The sequence below is a fragment of the Pistacia vera genome, unplaced genomic scaffold (genome assembly GCF_008641045.1).
Source record: "Pistacia vera cultivar Batoury unplaced genomic scaffold, PisVer_v2 Contig521, whole genome shotgun sequence".
NCBI classification, from domain to species: domain Eukaryota; kingdom Viridiplantae; phylum Streptophyta; class Magnoliopsida; order Sapindales; family Anacardiaceae; genus Pistacia; species Pistacia vera.
The window spans coordinates 1,200,826-1,218,658 of record NW_022196359.1 but is presented as its reverse complement, the minus strand read 5'-3'; the positions used below and the strand labels follow the sequence as shown (position 1 = coordinate 1,218,658).

At 31.9% G+C, this 17,833-nt stretch overlaps 1 protein-coding gene across 1 annotated transcript; it reads left to right on the top strand.

The window, feature by feature from the left end:
* The first annotated feature begins 13,448 nt into the window (after positions 1 to 13,448).
* Positions 13,449 to 16,484, top strand: LOC116106750 (perakine reductase-like). Its single transcript, XM_031393076.1, has 7 exons — positions 13,449 to 13,593; positions 13,689 to 13,856; positions 15,012 to 15,212; positions 15,298 to 15,470; positions 15,583 to 15,679; positions 15,779 to 15,932; positions 16,008 to 16,484. The coding sequence occupies exons 1-7, from the start codon at positions 13,534 to 13,536 to the stop codon at positions 16,202 to 16,204; spliced, it is 1,050 nt and encodes a 349-aa protein (XP_031248936.1). The 5' UTR covers positions 13,449 to 13,533; the 3' UTR covers positions 16,205 to 16,484.
* Positions 16,485 to 17,833: the final 1,349 nt, after the last annotated feature.

Sequence of the window (17,833 nt, the reverse complement as noted above, 5' to 3'; positions counted from 1 at the left end):
CACACACACACAATCAGGGGTAAAGGAAATAGCTCGAAGAGCTACACTAAATAAGTTCATAAAGGAGATAAGTCAACCCAAACAAGAAAGAGCAAAAAGCCACAGTAAAAGAGAAGAGTAAACCGACTTTAGTATCAAATAAAACATTATAGTAACAAGAAGCCAATGGCAAAATCATGCAAAAACAAAAACACACTTTCAGAAAAACTTATCCCAGATAAACCAATTCACGAGTTATCAAACAAAAATCAAGTATTTGAAATCAATGCAATGTCAATACATGAAAATACATTAGCTTCTCAAAATTTGAAATCAGATTCAATGTTACCATGTGAGAGAACCAAAGAACCAAAATTTGTACTTACGGGAGCTTAGGGACTGCCTCGTATCGAATGAAGGAAGGAAGCCAAGAAGATCAATTGAAAGATGAAGATGCGTGGAAAAGAGATGACGTGAGGTTCTGCATTTGGGAAATTCGGGCAAACGCGATGAAGATGGAGACACGTCCAGAAGAGAAGAGCTAGATAAGGTTATGCGTTTGGGAAATTTGAGGAAATAACTAGGGATTTGCGTGGAGAAGAGATTGGGAATTTGGGGAAATAGCTAGGGATTTGGTGGAGAAGAGATTGGGAATTTGGGGAAAGGCTTGCTTTGTATAGGTTAGGGTTTTCTGTAAATAACTTTAAAAAGTAAGGCTTTTAATTAGTTTTTTAATTTTTAAATATAATTATATTTTGCAAACAAATCAATTTGTAACTAAATATTTAGTCAGGAAAGAATTAGTCATAGTTGCCTATAATTGAAGTCTTGCGGGAACTAATAATTTGGGGGGAACATGAATTTTTCAACCTAAATTGGCAACTAAACCAAATTTAGTTGTTGTATAAAATTTTTTGCAACTATTGTTAATATGAACACAAACATTTGTTGCCAAAAATACCTTGGGGCCCTTGTAATTATTTTCCAAATATGGGATATTTTGGTAATTTCATTTTTCTATAACTAATCATAAAAGTTACTAATAAATTCCTAATTATTCACAACTAATTTAGCTACTAAGGGGTAGTTGCAAAAAATTGTTTTTTGTAACCAATAATGTAGATGCAAAATATAATATTTTAGATGAAAATTGTCAAATTATGGAGGGAAAAATCGCCAGCTAAAAATTGCAACTAAATTTATTAGTCACTAAAGCAACCTATTTAAATAGTCGCAGAACGTTAACTTTAGACGCCAAAAGTTGGAACATGTGGACACCGAAATTTTAATCATCGTCGCCCGACCAATGGCAATTTAGTTGGTAAATGTAGCCTTTCTACAACTAATTCTGGTTAGTTGCTAAAAAATTGGTTGCAGAATGTAGTTTCTCTTGTAGTGACAACACAAACAAACACATATCTCTTACCTCCCAAACTCTCGGTTTGCATAAGATCCATTAGATCCATATGGAGCAGTTCCAAAACACATGAGGTATTGAGATTAGATAAAGATTTACGAGATATCCCAGTTTGCTTACCTTGTTGACATGGACCACACACATTACCTTTTGGAGGTTCAAGTTTTGGTAATCCTTTAACCACTTCCCTTGTTGATAGTCTTGCCAAGTCCTTGAAGTTTATGTGACCAAGTTTCTCGTTTCACAAATTTGTGGAATCCGTTTTTGAACTGAAACATGACACACGGTTAGAAAGGAAGTAACAATTGTCATTTGACATTTTTCCCTCAAGTAGAGAAACAACTTTACCATTCAAAATTTGACACTTGTCCTTAGAAAATTAAATCACAAAATCTTTGTCACAAATTTGACTAATACAAATCAAATTAGCTTTCAAACCATCAACAAGTAAGACATCTTTCACAATAGGAAAATAGGAAGCACAATTGACCATTTGCCAAGAATTTTACCTTTCTTTCCATCTCCATAAGTGACAAGTCCAATTTCAACCGACTCAAGTTCAGTCAAGAGAGATTTATTACCTGTCATATGCCTTGAACAACCACTGTCTAGATACCAAAGATCATTTTGAAATGCAAGCAAGGAAGTATGAGACACAAAACAGTTCGCATCATCTTTAGGTTTCCAAACTCTTTTGGAAGAAAAACCATCGTAAGCATTATGATTTATATTAGCAACAAAACCATGGTTTTTAAAAACTTTCTTCAAGTAAGCAATAAACTTGAAGCATTTCGGTCTAGCGTGACCTTTCCTATTACAAAAATTGAAAATCAGAATGAATTTTGATACATTCGCAACTTGTCTCACTGCATCACCTTCAGTAGGAGTTTCGGTGGCCTTAACAAACGTCCTTACACCAGTTTTCGATGTGCTAGTACCAGGACTAAAGCCCAAACCATACCAATCTCCGAATGATTTTTCTTGACCAAGCACTTCATCAAGCTTAAGAGAACTTGCATTCAACTTATCAATGATTGCCTTAGCCTCAGTTAGTTTAGCAATAAGCACTACAATCTTTTTGGACAAGACTTTCTTTTGTTTCAACAAAGTAGCATTCTCAATACCAAGAGATTGCAACTTTTTCACAGCATTTAGCCATTGGTCATATATTTTATCATACACCTCTTGTTACACTACAAGAAAAACGACATTCTACAACCAATTTTTTAGCAACTAACCAGAATTAGTTGCAGAAAGGCTACATTTACCAACTAAATTTCCATTGGTTCGGCAAAGAGGATTAAAATTTCGAGGTCCACATGTTCCAACTTTTGGCGTCTAAAGTTAATGTTCTGCGACTATTTTGTTAGTCGCGGAACAGTGAATCTGGCACAGTAATGTCTTTTGCAATTTTTCACATAATGACACGGATCCAAATCAAATCGAATGCCTAAACATTTGACCAGGATACCAACCAACCAATACACAATCAATCAACACATTATTTAATCAATTGGTTAATTAAAACATTCAACATACAGAATTTTTTCCAGATTTAAAAACACTTCAAATCATGCAATAACATGTTATCAAACAAATATATATGCTATCAAACATCAATTAAACAATATAATCTAATACCCAAGGCTTTGATACCACTGTAAGGAATTGATCTACCATACACAGCGGCAAACAAAAATTCAATCGGTAAATCAATTACCTTTCTTTGCCTAAATCCGAGTATAGATTATACCGTTTATATGTTTATAAACAAAAATCTGTATAAAGTAAATCCATTCAAGGATTAGAATACTTATGTACGTTTGGAGGCTCCTTTGAATATCTCTTATTTCGAACAGGAACACTGTTCATGGTTACTATTCACGAGGGTATTGTTCACCATCTACTATTCATGGTTACTTTTCACTGTCTACTATTCACGTGATTTTTTTCCAATCGATCCAAAGTAGGATCGCACTCATGGAAGTCCACATGAAGATAATCCGTAGAACCCTTGATTATTTTGCTAGAACAATCAAGGGCTTCAAGAATCAAGAAAGAAGAATAAGAAAAATTTTCTTCTTGAGAGAGAGAGAGATAGGGTGGCTAGGGTTTTAATTGAATGAATAATTCCTTAATGTTTTAATTTTAAGTTGCACTTATATAGTGCAACAATTAAAACCCTATTCCACTTAGGAATAGCCATGGGCTCCAACCCTAGTTCACCCTTCCAACCAAACACACCCTTTATGGTATTTTAATTAATTAATTAATTATTATAATTAAAATCAATTAATATATAATAATATATTGACATTTAATAAATAATAATAATTCATTTAAATATATACAGAGATATATTTAAATATAATCTCACTAATTTAATTTTAATATTAAAATTAAATACAAGCAACAGCCTTAGCAAATTTAATTACACTGTAAAATTACCAAAATACCCTTTCATCCTAAAAGATGAAAATACCCTTCTCACAAATTGATTCTTAAATTATCTTGTAAGTGTGTGACCTATAGGCTCCTCATCATATCGGCAATGTGTAGTATCGCAATTAACACCAATTAATCGTCTCACTACACACAGACCAAGATTGGCCCCTAGCAAGGCATCATGGCCACCCAATAGATTCGGATTCAGTGAAACCGCAGCCTGTCAACGGTATGGTTACCGTGCAATCAAATCATTTCATCAACTATTATCTCATCAAAACTGAGGTATGGAAATAGTGTCAACCTCAAATATCCTCAACATGTTTGTATTCAGTTATTGGACTAATGACAAGAATATTAAATTGGATTGAGCATCAACTCAATCCCACTGTGGCCACAAATTTAGTGTCATTTCCATTTACTGAATTACCCAGTGAGATAACTTCTTCCGTACTCAAGAGTGATGAATCCTTTATCGATCCATCACAGCCTCGATATACTTCTCAATGTAGCCAATCACTATCGTATTGATAGCTATGAATAGAACTATGTTGGGCTAGTGTCAAACTAAACCAATTTTAGTGATCTCAAGTCTAAAGATCACATGCACCACCATTCATTAGAAGATTTATTCCATAGACACTGGGGTTACCATCTATATGGAATCCTCTGGTGGATCTGTCCAATGAACTTGCCTTTAGCAAGCACCTATGCGTTACACCAGATTGTCGACAAACAAACTTGATAAGTGAGATCAGTCACTGCCTTTCGACAGGGTCATTCAACACTATGATAACCTTACCGTATTATCTGTGTCCTTGGTCAAAATAATATTGGGGCTTCGGATGTTTCTAGAATGGTCACCATATGTGATCATAGGGTTCTCACTATCAAGATTTGAAACACTTGATACCCTCGTCACGATTCTACCATCCTAACGACATATATCATTACATACACGTTATAGAAGAATATGCCTTTTATTGATAAATAAACATTTATTACATAGTTGATTTTACAATAATTGATTGGCTTTAGGGCATCTACTCTAACACATTATGTGAGGGAGTTGGCTACTGAGAAAATACTAAGTGTTCAATATGAGGCATTTGAATATCAGATTGCTGATATTCTTACAAAGGCATTGCTTGGACACAGGTATCAAATGCTTAAGGAGTAATTAAATGCATTTTCTTTTCTGACTGCTTTAGAAAACACTACTGCTGATGTAGTGAATAGTCTAAATGATTGAAAAGCAGGAGTTCAATAGATTCTATAGCTTTTTGAAGTAGTCTGCTTTATTGAAGTAATCTGAGCGAATGAACTGCTGTTGAAATAATCTGAGTATATGAACAGAATGTTGGAAAGCAGGAAGTTTGGTTTAAGGAGAGATGTTGAGTAAAGTGCAGAAAAGGAGTTTGGTTTAAAGAGAGATGTTGAGTAAAGTATATAAGAGGAGTTTATTCTAAGGAGAGATGTTAAGTGTAGAAGGTCGATTTTGTAATTGGAAAAGTAAAGAAGGGACTAAATAGTCTAAATAGGCAATCTTAAGTTTAGTAAAACCAGGGTCGTCTCAAGAACATTTGTGACCTTAGGCAAGAGTTACTTTGGGGGCCTTCTAATAATATAAGCATATATTTAAAAAATTATTTCAAATTTATTTTTCTTGCATTATGAGATGAAAAATCACTAGGAGAGGTGGACAGCGACCGTTGAGCTAACTGGGTTAGGTTGGTGGGGGGTTTTGGAGAGCATACGCTAAAGAAGCATGGGTGGTGAAATGGGTGATTTCCAATGCTAGAATTGACCGAAAAAGGCCTAAGAAGTCGCGGCAAAAAAGGTATCAGTGGCTAGCGATTGGCAGAGTAAATGGATGAGGTATGATAGGCGTTTTTGGTGAGAGGGCTGAGGGGAGGAAGATGATGGTGTCGACCAAGGCCAATGACATCGGGTACATGCCAAAAAGGCCGAAAATAGTTGTCGCGCGCAGTGGAGCTAGGTTGCAAGATTCATAAAAAAAATCGGTCAAATCAATGGCTACCAAGGATGGGAAAACACTTGAGAAATGATAAAGTGATGATTCTGGTCAATTTTGCTGAGAAAATCGATTGGAATAAGCTCCAAACGGTCAACGGTGGAAGAGGGGTAGAGATGATTTATGTGAATATCAAATTTTGGGATTGAATTGGGGGTGAGTAATTTGAGACATGTAAATAACCATTTTAACCTTTCATTGTTAAAAGAAATGCAATGTGTTAATTTAGGGCTGTAAATTAGAATATATTAAACTAGAAGTATAAACTAGCTATTTTGTCAAACTTCGGGTGTGAATATATGTAAAAAGTTTATAATAAATTTGGGCTTTTTTCGCTCCTTTTTTTTTTTTTTTTTTTGCATTTTATTCAAAAAAAATTATAAAAAATATGGACCATTTCTTGCGCTATTTTTTGGGGGGCCTTAGGCAGGTGTCTCACCTGCCTAACCGCTTGGGCCGGCCCTGAGTAAAACATTGCATATTGCTTTTGTACTAACGTCCTTAGTTTTGTTTTCAGTTGACCAATTAATGAAGTTCAACAAACTCAGTTTGATATTTCTTTTCTTCTTGATTTTTCTTTTTCACTTTTCTCTCAACTCTGGATACTTCTTCATCAATTAAATCCAATTAAATAGATATGCTTCTATAAATAAATAAATATATGAAAGTGAGGTTAATTTGATTTGACGAGATGAAAGAAGATATGATAAAAAAATCGCATTTGAGAATGAAACTTAGAGAGTAAGAAAGCAAAAAGTTTAAACATAATAGTGGGCTCCGTTTTAGTACTTACTGTGAGTTTGGAAGATGAGAATGATATGTGAACATAAATCGCAGAAATTTCAAGTCAATCAATAACGAATTTAGGTTTGTAAACGAACGGCCCCGTAAATTCTAAAAAAGGCTGCAAAATACACATGACATGTTGCATGCGTGTCAAGAGTTTTTTGTTCAAAGGGAATAATCAAAAGTTTAATCAAGACTTTTTCACATTCTAGTCAAGACTATTCCAAAGGAAATAATGAAAGGTTAATAATTTTGTACAGAGGGAATAAATAAGCATTAATCCCCATAAAAGATCTAACTATATTAAAGATAAAATCAACTAAAATATTAGTTTATCGGAAGAAAAGTCTTTTACTCTTGTGCTTTGAGGTTGAGACATATATATTAAACTGGTAATTAAGTTTTTGACTATTTCTCTGATTTATTATAAATTAATGCACTTCTAATGAATAAACAAACTGTTTAGACTGAGTAAATTAATGATAATTTTATTTTGAGTTAACGTCTTTTGGTTGTCAAATCGAGTATCATATCATATATCGAAAACCTAATTTTTTTAATCATATATCGCGTATCGTATCGTATCGTAAGGTACGTCTTTTTCAAAAAAATTAATAAAATAATCAAAATTTTAAAAAAAAAATTAATATCATTCTCAAGAATTAATTAAAGAATTTTGTGGTATTATTGGCTTTAAATTATGGTATTACATAATCAAAATTAATCACAAAATTAAAAATTTATATTATTTTTTTCTCAACCATTCATATCATTTTCAAGATCAATAATATCTCCACTTATATTATTATTATCATGTAAAATGAGTAACACGTATTCCTCTTCACTTTCTCCATGCAAAATGGGTAAATTTAAACAAGTTTTAGTGAATCGGGTTGGGTGACCCGGTTTTGACCCAAATTTTATTTGGGCCTTTGGCCCAAATTAATAAAGTCGTATCGATCTATATCGATATTTTTAAGGATACAAAAGGATACGTATCGTATCGTAGGATACATATCAACGTATCGAAAGGTTTAGGATACACTCTTTGATACGTATCGTTGGTGACCTGTATCGAATCGTATCATATGATACATATCGGATATCGTAAGATACTAACAACCATGCTTTTTTCCACTCAAATGATAGCTTAATGACATTTTCCTACCCACAAATTTATAAATTACTAATTCATTATCCAAATTTATATTCCGTTTCCGATTCCAACATTGTTACGACCTCACACCACAAGCATTCTCTTCACCGATCTTCACTCATCAAAACCCCTTAAGCCCTATTCTTGCCGACCTCTCCAATTGTTGACAATCGAGCGATTAAGGAAATAACGAAATAATGAAAGGCTAATCATTCTTAGAATTCTTTTGTTCAGAGGAAATAATTAAACATTAATCCCCCATAATTCTTTCTTTATTGTAAAAAGGTCTAATTATATCAAAGATAAAATCAACTAAAGTATTAGTTTATCGGAAGAAAAGTCTTTTACTCTTCTGCTTTGAGGTTGAGTCATATATAATAAACTGGTAATTAAGTTTTTGACTATAAATTAATCAACTAAAGTATTAGTTTATTTCTCTGATTTATTATAAATTAATACACTTCTAAAGAATAAATAAACTGTTTAGACGGAGTCAATTAAGAATAATTTTATTTTAGGAAATTTGCTGACCCACCCACCAGCAAAAGATAGTCATCTGAGTAAAAATATAAATTCTGTCAGCTTAATATAATATATANAAAATCAACTAAAATATTAGTTTATCAGAAGAAAAGTCTTTTACTCTTCTGCTTTGAGGTTGAGTCATAAATATTAAACTGGTAATTAAGTTTTTGACTATTTCTCTGATTTATTATAAATTAATACACTTCTAAAAATAAATAAACTGTTTAGACTGAGTAAATTAAGGAGAATTTTATTTTAGGAAATTTGCTGACCCACCCACCAGCAAAAGATAGTCATCTGAGTAAAAGTATAAATTCTGTCAGCTTAATATAATATATATACCTAATACTGGTGGTTGAACAAACGCAGAAGGAAACGCTAATGTGGACATTAATCCTGTTTGTTTCGATAAATAACAAGGACTTTTAATTCAGGCTAGCCATTCTTCTGAGGTTGTATGTTTGTGTAATTAATGGTTAATTTAATATAATGCCACCAACCACAATTGCTGCGTTGGTTGCATTTCAATTGAGAATTTTATTTGAAGTGAAAATTCATCAAATCAGGATATAAGATTGTCTTATACTTTACTTATAACAGACGAAAAATGTCAATGCCGGGATCTTAAAGTTACCTCTTCATTTTTATATTTTTAAATGCCAGAAAACTTTACATTTTGCCATTCCAAACAAGAAAGGGAAAGGATTTTACTTATGCAATGATTATCAAGCTTTACCATTTTTGTTTACTTTTTTAATGACACATGTTACAGTTATAATATAATTGAATACATTTTAAATGATAATTTTCTTACTTACTCCTGGAAGTTTGCGAATGCACCAACCAAAGAAAGTTCTACAGCTACTAATAACATGTAAAACTTGTGGGATTTGTATTATAAAGAGCCATTCAAACTTAGATAAGTCAAGTTTTAATGGTTGTAATATTCTCTTCTGTGCATATGTTGGTCATGATCTTACAGCTGAAGGTGTATATATAGCATACTCTACAAGTTAATTAGTCAATGAGTAATTTGCGTTGGAGGTGTTTGTGACATCCAACAATGCTTGAGAAGGAGAGGTGATGTCTAGTTATTTACTTTATGATCTCTTAAATTGTTTAAAATGTGTTTTGGGTTGAAACCAAGAAGCAAAATTGCGAAATTTGTGCGTCTGAAACTGATAATATATTATAGTAATACGTGCGTATTTAATTTGACAACATATATTCTCGACCAAAGAAAATTATATGCTTGTTTTTGTATTCAAATTAAAACGTTAGCATAGTCGCGTTTTTGACACACATTCTTGACAAAAGAAAACTACTATTGATTTGAGTCATAAATTCTTGACAAAAGAAAACTATATTGAGAAAGATTTTGATTTGAAATCATATAATCTTGACAAAAGAAAAAGTATTATTGATTAACACGTATATTCTTGACAAAAGAAAATTATATTAATTAAGATTTTTTTTATTCAAATTAAAATGTTAGCATAATCGCATTTGTGACACATGTTCTTGACAAAATAAAATTATATTGAGAAAAATTTTGATTTGAAATCATATAATCTTGAGAAAAGAAAAAAAATATTATTGACTAACACGGATATTCTTGACAAAAGAAAATTATATTAATTAAGATGTTTTTTGTATTCAGATTAAGATGTTTACCATAATCAGATGTTTTGAAACATATATTTTTGACAAAAGAAAATTATTTTTTATTATAATGTTTTTGTATTCAAATAAAAACTAAATATTTAGCATTTTGATTATACATGATAAACAAATATAAACTAAAAAACATAAATAAACTTAAAATACTTTAATCTATTAAAGTTAATCACATTCATACTCAGTAAAAAAAAAAACCAAAACAGTAAAAGTAATGTTGTTAGTTGATTAAACGTGTGGATTGTGTAATATCTTCAGGATACGTGAGGTATTCCAATACTTTTGCTCGGGAATATTTTCTTTCTAGTAGTCCGAAACCTTGGCTAACTAAACAATCTGCTTATTATGCAAATAATCTAGTTGGTTCGAATTACACTCCAGTCTAATCTTGTTATTAGTCTTCTGAGCCTAGGTACAGGTTTGAGAGTTACAATATTTTCTCTGAATTATTAGTTGATACACTTCTAAACAGGGACGTTGTCAGAATTTTAGTGAGTGGGTTCAAATATATAGCTTTTCAAAATCTAAGAATTTAATCTTTCAATTTCAAACTCATTTATTAAACTCAACAAAAACATATTCATGATCTTTCATCAATTAAGAAAGAAACAAAAAAGCCCTAAATATATCAAAATTAAACTAAATCCCAAAATCTGTATAACTTAAGATTTTATCAATTCTTTAAACCCATTCAAAATTAACTTAATAACTAACCAAAATTTATTAAATCCAAACTTAAAACAACAATTAATTAACCTATTATCAACATAAAAAAGATTAAATTAAAACCCACATCAAAATATACGAATTTAATCTTTCAATTTCAAACACTTTTATTAAACTCAACAAAAACTCATAGTTTATGATTTTTTATCAATTAAGAAAGCTAAAAGAAAAAAAAATTTAAAAAAAAAAAAAAGAGAAAGAGATGGAATAATCTTTCTTGAGTAATCTAAATAAAGGAATAAAAAAGAGAGAAAAGGAAAAGAAGGGGTTAAGATTATAAATTTAATAATATATAAGAATTTTTTTTTTTTTTTTCCAAAAGTTGAGTGGGTTCATTGAACCCACAATTATGTACGTGGCTATGTGCTTGCTTCTAAATGATAATAATCTCCAGAATATCTGCTAACACAACCAAACGATAGTCCTTAATTCAGCTACTGAAAGCATGTAAAACATTAAAAAAAATGAGTAATACTAGCCTTACAAAGAGACATACAAAAAGTCATATAAAGAGTCAAATTCAACCCTTGAAATAAAAGAAAAAAAGAGAAAAAAAAAGGCAATAATGAATTTCAATAGTTAGATTTGACTCTTTATATGTTTCTTTATAAGGTTAGTATTACTGTTTAACTATTCGTCTTAATTAAAATATTCCCTGTTGAATGCACAATAATATCACATCAATTATTTAATGTAATTAAGCTTGCTGTGTTGATAGCATTACAATTTACAATTAATATTTCTTTAAGTGTAAACACATCAAACCAAGATACGCATCTTATCTTATTCAAATTTACAAATAAAACAAACGTCGATGCCAGGACCTTATAGTCATCCCGTTCTTATTTTTCAGTGCTGGGAGTGGGACCAAACATTTTGTTATACCTGACAAGTAAGCAAAAGGATAATCAACTTGACATTATCATCAACCGCCATTTTTTTTTTTTTTAATGAAAACTTTTACCTTTTTTATAAGTTTAAACATTAGATTTGATAAAACTCCAATCGCTCGGAACTTGTAAACATAAAAAAATATGAGGTAGGTGAACGTAAAAAGCTCGACCAACTGAAAAAAAGAAAACTGAAAATCATCTCAAGTAACCAAAGGTTGACTTTGTCGGGGTTGTTGATCACTTAAACAATAAGAAGCCACGTAGACCCATTTTGGGGTATTACAATAATATTGATTCAGTTAGACGTAACCTATTAATTGGATTAACCAAGATAAAATCGTTCATATTTTTTCTTTCTTTTAACTGTTTATGATTTGTGTGTTTATTGTTATTTTGATTTTCGTATCTCTTTATTCTTTTACATTTAAACTATGAGGGATTCAGGAATTTATGTGAAAGGAAGCATCATAAAATCTCAATATTTAAATAACATTGCATGTAACATAATTAGTTCTTTATAATGCTATAAAAAATGTTATATCTAAAATTTTAATACTGAAAACACGAATCTTTTTTTTTTTTTCCTAGTAATTTTTGACATATCAATGATTAATTTTCCAAGTGTAGAGTAAAAATAAAATAATAATAGTAAAGAAGCGAAAATGAAAATTAAATTATGATTACAGATTGTCCATTAATGCTCTTCAACTAGATTTTATTTGAATTATGATAACAGTTTAATAAAATAAATTAGAAAAATAAAAAATAAATTAGTGTATGATATAAACATAAATAATTGTGAGGTAAGATATATATTATTTTCAAACATGAAATGAAGAAAAATATCAAGGGCATCATGACGTTCGCTGTTTATGCGGGGCTGGTATTTGCTTCTTGGATGCTGCAGACCCTGCTTATGGGATGTGTGGCTGCTGCAGTCCCCTCTCTCGCGGCAGATGTTTGCTTGGCTGATATGTTTTGGTTGCTGCAGTCCCTGCTGTTGTGGGTTAAGGTTTTCCGGGTTTTGGTTGGCCTGCAGTTGTTTTGGCGTTCTTGGGTTCTTTTTGTTGTCTTTGGGGGTTGGCAGATTTGTATGCTCTGTCCCCCTTAAGGGCCTTTTGTATAGACACCTAAGGTTTTCTGGGTTTTGGTTGGCCTGCAGTTGTTTTGGCGTTCTTGGGTTCTTTTTGTTGTCTTTGGGGGTTGGCAGATTTGTATGCTCTGTCCCCTTTAAGGGCCTTCTGTACAGACACCCTTGGCTGCTTTTAGTTGTTTTGGGGTGTGTGATGCTTTGTAGAGAATAGTATTATCCCAACTCTTGTTTGTTTCTTTTTGCGCAGCGGTACTCCTTTCTCTTTTCAGGGGTCGTGCGGCTTGGGGGCTTACCCCTTTAAGTGTAATTCTTTATTCTTTATTAAATTATCAGTTAAAAAATATATATATATCAAGGGAATTACATTTTTTAAAAGGGCACAATTAATTAATTAAGAAATTAAAGGGCTTCTATGAGTTTTCAAAATTCAAGGGGAGCCTGGGTCCCCCTTTTCGCGTATGTAGGTCCGCCAGTGCACGTTAACACTAAACATAGGAGATGCACAAGACAATTCCAGGAAATTTTATGTTAGAATGACAGATGCAATTAGAAAATATACTGGTAGTGAAAGTCATAGAAAACATCAGGATTTGATTCATGGCCACATTTCATTGACTGTTTCAGGGAAAAAAAATTAAATAATTTTATGTGTAAGTTAAAACAATTCCAGTTGAATGAGTCCAAGAACAGTTGCATTTGCCATCTCTATATATAGCTCTACTTCTTGCTCTTCAACTCACTGCGAACCCAAAAAAGAAAATCAAATTTAGCGGTATCAAAAGCAGGAGAGAAAGAACAAAAATGGGTGAAGAGCATAGAGATGAAGTTCCAAGAGTGAAACTGGGAAGTCAAGGATTAGAGGTGAGATGAATGTAAACATGTATATAATTTATTTATACTCTTTCTATGTTTTTGGTTTCTGATTTAATTTTGTGATTTGTATTATTATGTTAAAGGTGTCGAAGTTGGGATTTGGTTGCTCGGGTCTCACTGGAATATACAATGATCCAGTCCCAGAAGAAGAAGCCTTTTCACTTGTCAAACATGCGTTTGATAAAGGAATCACTTTCTTTGATACTGCAGATGCCTATGGAAACAATGCTAATGAGCTTTTGGTTGGAAAGGTTAATTACAGGAATTGCTCCTTAAAATTTTTTAGCAGTTTGGCTGCAGTTAATCTTTTAGGGCAATCCTACCACTACCAGTTTGGTTCTTCCAATTCTAATTGTTGGGTTTGAAGACCAAACTGAACCCAATAACCCAAACTTATAATAAATAAATTAAGTTTAAAATAAAATAAATATTTATTTTATTATCTTTATATAACCACTAGTCTCATAAAAAAAAAAAAAAAAGTTATTATTCTCCTCTAAGAAGTTTCGAATTTAATAAATTCAAATTTTAGTTCTATATTTTTAATATTTTAAAAGGGTATTTCTTTTGTGTTGTCGTCTTATTTATATTGTCTAGTGAATTTTTTGTGTTAGACGACTAAGTCTAGTCGATTTATCACATTAATATTTTTAACTGGAAGCATATTAGGAAAATATATATATATATATATATTTTGTATACAAAAATAATACTCAGTTTGGAATTTAATAAATTCAAACTTTAGTTCTATATTTTTAATATTTTAAAAGGATATTTTTTGTGTTGTCGTCTTATTTATTTGTCTAGTAAACTCTTTGTGTTAGATGACATAATTCTAGTCAATTTTAACTGGAAACCTATTCGAAAAAAAATATATATTAAATATTATATATACAGATCAATTCCGAATGAATATTCAAAGATTTGATGCTATTGACCCCCACCCTCACCCATTAAACCTCTGCTCTAAATTTAGAGGTTCTAAATTTATCCCAATAAAATTTTTAACATCTAAATTTCTAAACAAAAGACACTCATTTCCAAGATAATCCTTATATTTAAAAATAAATAAATTTACTTATTTGCAGTAAATTTAATATAGTATAAAAATATTATATTTGTAATAAATTTAATGTAACTATGCCTAAAATAATTATTTTGAAATAAATTAGATAAAAAAAGTATTGATTTAATGATTTGTAATAAATTTAATTTTTAATTATATCTAAAATAATTGCTTTTAAAATTTATAATCATAATAGATATTACAATATGGATTAGAATGAATTGCCCTATTCTTTTAATCTATATAGAACTTTCATATTGTAAAGCTAATTCTCAGAACAATAAGAATGAATCACGTAAGATTATTTTGAGATTGAGTATTAATTTTTCATATTTTTCAGGCTTTGAAGCAGCTACCAAGAGATAAGATCCAGTTAGCCACAAAATTTGGTGTCTGGCACCAAAAGACTGGTACAATAATATGTGGTACACCTCAATATGTGCGAGCTTGCTGTGAAGCTAGTCTGAAGCGCCTCGGTGTTGAATACATCGATCTCTATTATCAGCACCGCGTCGACACATCTGTACCTATTGAGGATACCGTAAGTTCTGCATGCAGTGCATCATTTCATCGGCAGTTCTCTTTTAGGCCTTAGCTCACATTATGTTAATTTATCTTCTTCCCAGGTGGGAGAACTTAAGAAGTTGGTGGAAGAGGGAAAAATAAAGTACATCGGATTATCTGAAGCCTGTCCTGATACTATAAGGAGGGCACATTCAGTTCATCCCATTACTGCTCTGCAAATGGAGTGGTCTCTCTGGACTCGCGATATTGAGGAAGAAATTGTCCCACTTTGCAGGTTTATTTATATCCGTTAATAAACCGTTCTCATTCTCATTCAAATTTCACCTGCTGTTCAAAATTAAATTATTAATTATCTGTGGTTAATTTGGATATGGTGAATTTTTCAGGAAACTTGGAATAGGAATAGTGACTTACAGTCCACTTGCCCGAGGCTTTTTTGGTGGTAAAAAAGTTGTGGAAACTGTGCCTGAAAGCAGTATTGTGGTATAGCTCTATGCTACTCATCCATTTCTTCCCTTATAAATGTTCATCAGTCTTCAATATTAAATTTTTTATTAATTGGATGTTCAATCTTTCCTGAAGGCATCACATCCTTGGTTTGAAGGAGACAACTTTGAAAAAAACAAAATCTTATATTCGCGCATGGAAAAGTTGGCTGAAAAGCATGGATGCACCCCTACTCAGCTTGCACTTTCCTGGATTCTTCACCAAGGAGATGATGTTGTTCCAATTCCTGGTAAATTCTGTATTTCGAAACAGGATTCTTCAACCTCTCACGTCAGTCTTTAACTCCCTTTTTTCTTTTTTGCAGGAACAACAAAAATTAAAAATTTTGACAACAATTTTGGTTCTCTGAGGGTGAAGCTTACAAAGGATGACTTAGAAGAGATTTCTGCTGTGATTCCCATCAATGAGGTGGCGGGGAGTCGATTCAAAGATGATAATTATCTTCGTGTCTCCTGGAAATTTGCTATCACGCCAACAAAAGAGATTCCTGCAGCTTTTTAAAATAGTTAGAATTTGTATTCATGAGCTGTTAAGCTTGGGATGCATCTAATGGTAATTAAAGAACTGCAGGAATTTGCGTATCTTCTGTGCAACTAATAACTATAAAATGTAAGAATAACCGACGTGGAGTTTGGTTTCTGTTTGTTTTAACAAGCCACTGTCGGGTATCCATTATGATGTTTTCCTTCTTTTAAATAAACCTCCATGGATCGAGAAAAGTATATATAATGTACTTAATATTTATTATGATGTTGAATATATGACTTTTGAGTTTGTTGCCCTTTCTTTTTTCTTACTATAATCTTGTTTGCGTACTTTGCAATCATCATCGCCTCCAATGAATTCCTTCCTCAAAATTTTTTATTTTATCATAGACCTCAAGCAAATGGGAAATCAATCAAACTAAATACCTATATAACTAAGAAGTCAAAATAATCTTATCATTCTATAAACTCTTAATTATGGGTATACAAAATCACAAACCTACCCACCGATGGATAGCCCGATGATAAGAGACGCAATTGGTCTTGGCTTTGTCAGAGATTCCAAGTTCGAGTCCCTATCAGCACACCCATGTATTGACTAATGGGTTGTGGTGGTAGGTTCCTGCAGCCCCTCGAAGAACTAAGCAGGTTCGGCTACAAGTGGACCCGCAATGGCCTGGATATCTCAATTATAAAAAGAAAAAATATATCCCAAACAGCATTAGCATTGATATCATTTTGTCATGCCCCTTTGACCATTTCCATGTTGAGGGCGTGACATTACAAGGAATTTCAAGCAAGTTATCTCCGGAACCAAAAGTTTTTGCTTTACTTATACGAAGTTCTTATAAAATTTCCGAGCACAAGTTTATTATAGAGATCTTAAAAGAAGATTTTTTTTTTTTTTTTTTCAACCCAATAGTAAAATAATTTTGCAAAATATTGAAAATATATTCTTCAAAAACAAACTTGTATATATGGGAATTTTTCTAAAATTCGCAAAATTCTTTTTGAGGTACAAATTTAGATTCTAAATCATACGTGGAAGAACACGAGAACTGAGAAACAATTTAGGAAAAATATTGGTATTTTGAGGGGTCTTAGTGTATTAATGCACGTGACTATCACGTGCCTTCTCTGTTCTGCTGATGTAACGTTTGAGGTTGGGAATTTTACACTTCATGAAGTCTTATCTTCTTTATCGGGCAAATTATTCAGCATGGTGATGCAAAATGTACCAGTAATCTATGAAAAATACAATAACTTTGACCGATGAAGAAAAATTAACGTAGATGCAGATGACTAACATCTTCACCATTGGAAAAAGAAGCAAGTTATAGGATCATATGGGAAAGGCTTCAGGATATTAAGTAGCGTTTTTTGTTTAAATTTTTATCCCATTCTGGATCCTATTTTTCAAATAGCGTTTGGTACAATATTCTCAAAATTTACCCTATTTTTTTTAATTACATTTTAACCCCATAAGTGTATTAATTTTACTAAATACCCCCTGAAAAAAAAGTTTAAAAATTAACAAAAACACCCCCATTAACCCAACTTGTCAGATCGGCAACCACCGTCGGGTGATAGCCGGAATCTGTACAACGGCCAAACTTCCAACCAGAAATGGCCGGAAGTTCGTTGT

Coding starts and splice junctions, on each gene's coding strand:
- LOC116106750 (XM_031393076.1), top strand. CDS start 13,534: ATGGGTGAAGAGCATAGAGATGAAGTTCCAAGAGTGAAACTGGGAAGT. Junction 13,857..15,011: donor ATGAGCTTTTGGTTGGAAAG/GTTAATTACAGG, acceptor CATATTTTTCAG/GCTTTGAAGCAGCTACCAAG. Junction 15,213..15,297: donor CTGTACCTATTGAGGATACC/GTAAGTTCTGCA, acceptor TCTTCTTCCCAG/GTGGGAGAACTTAAGAAGTT.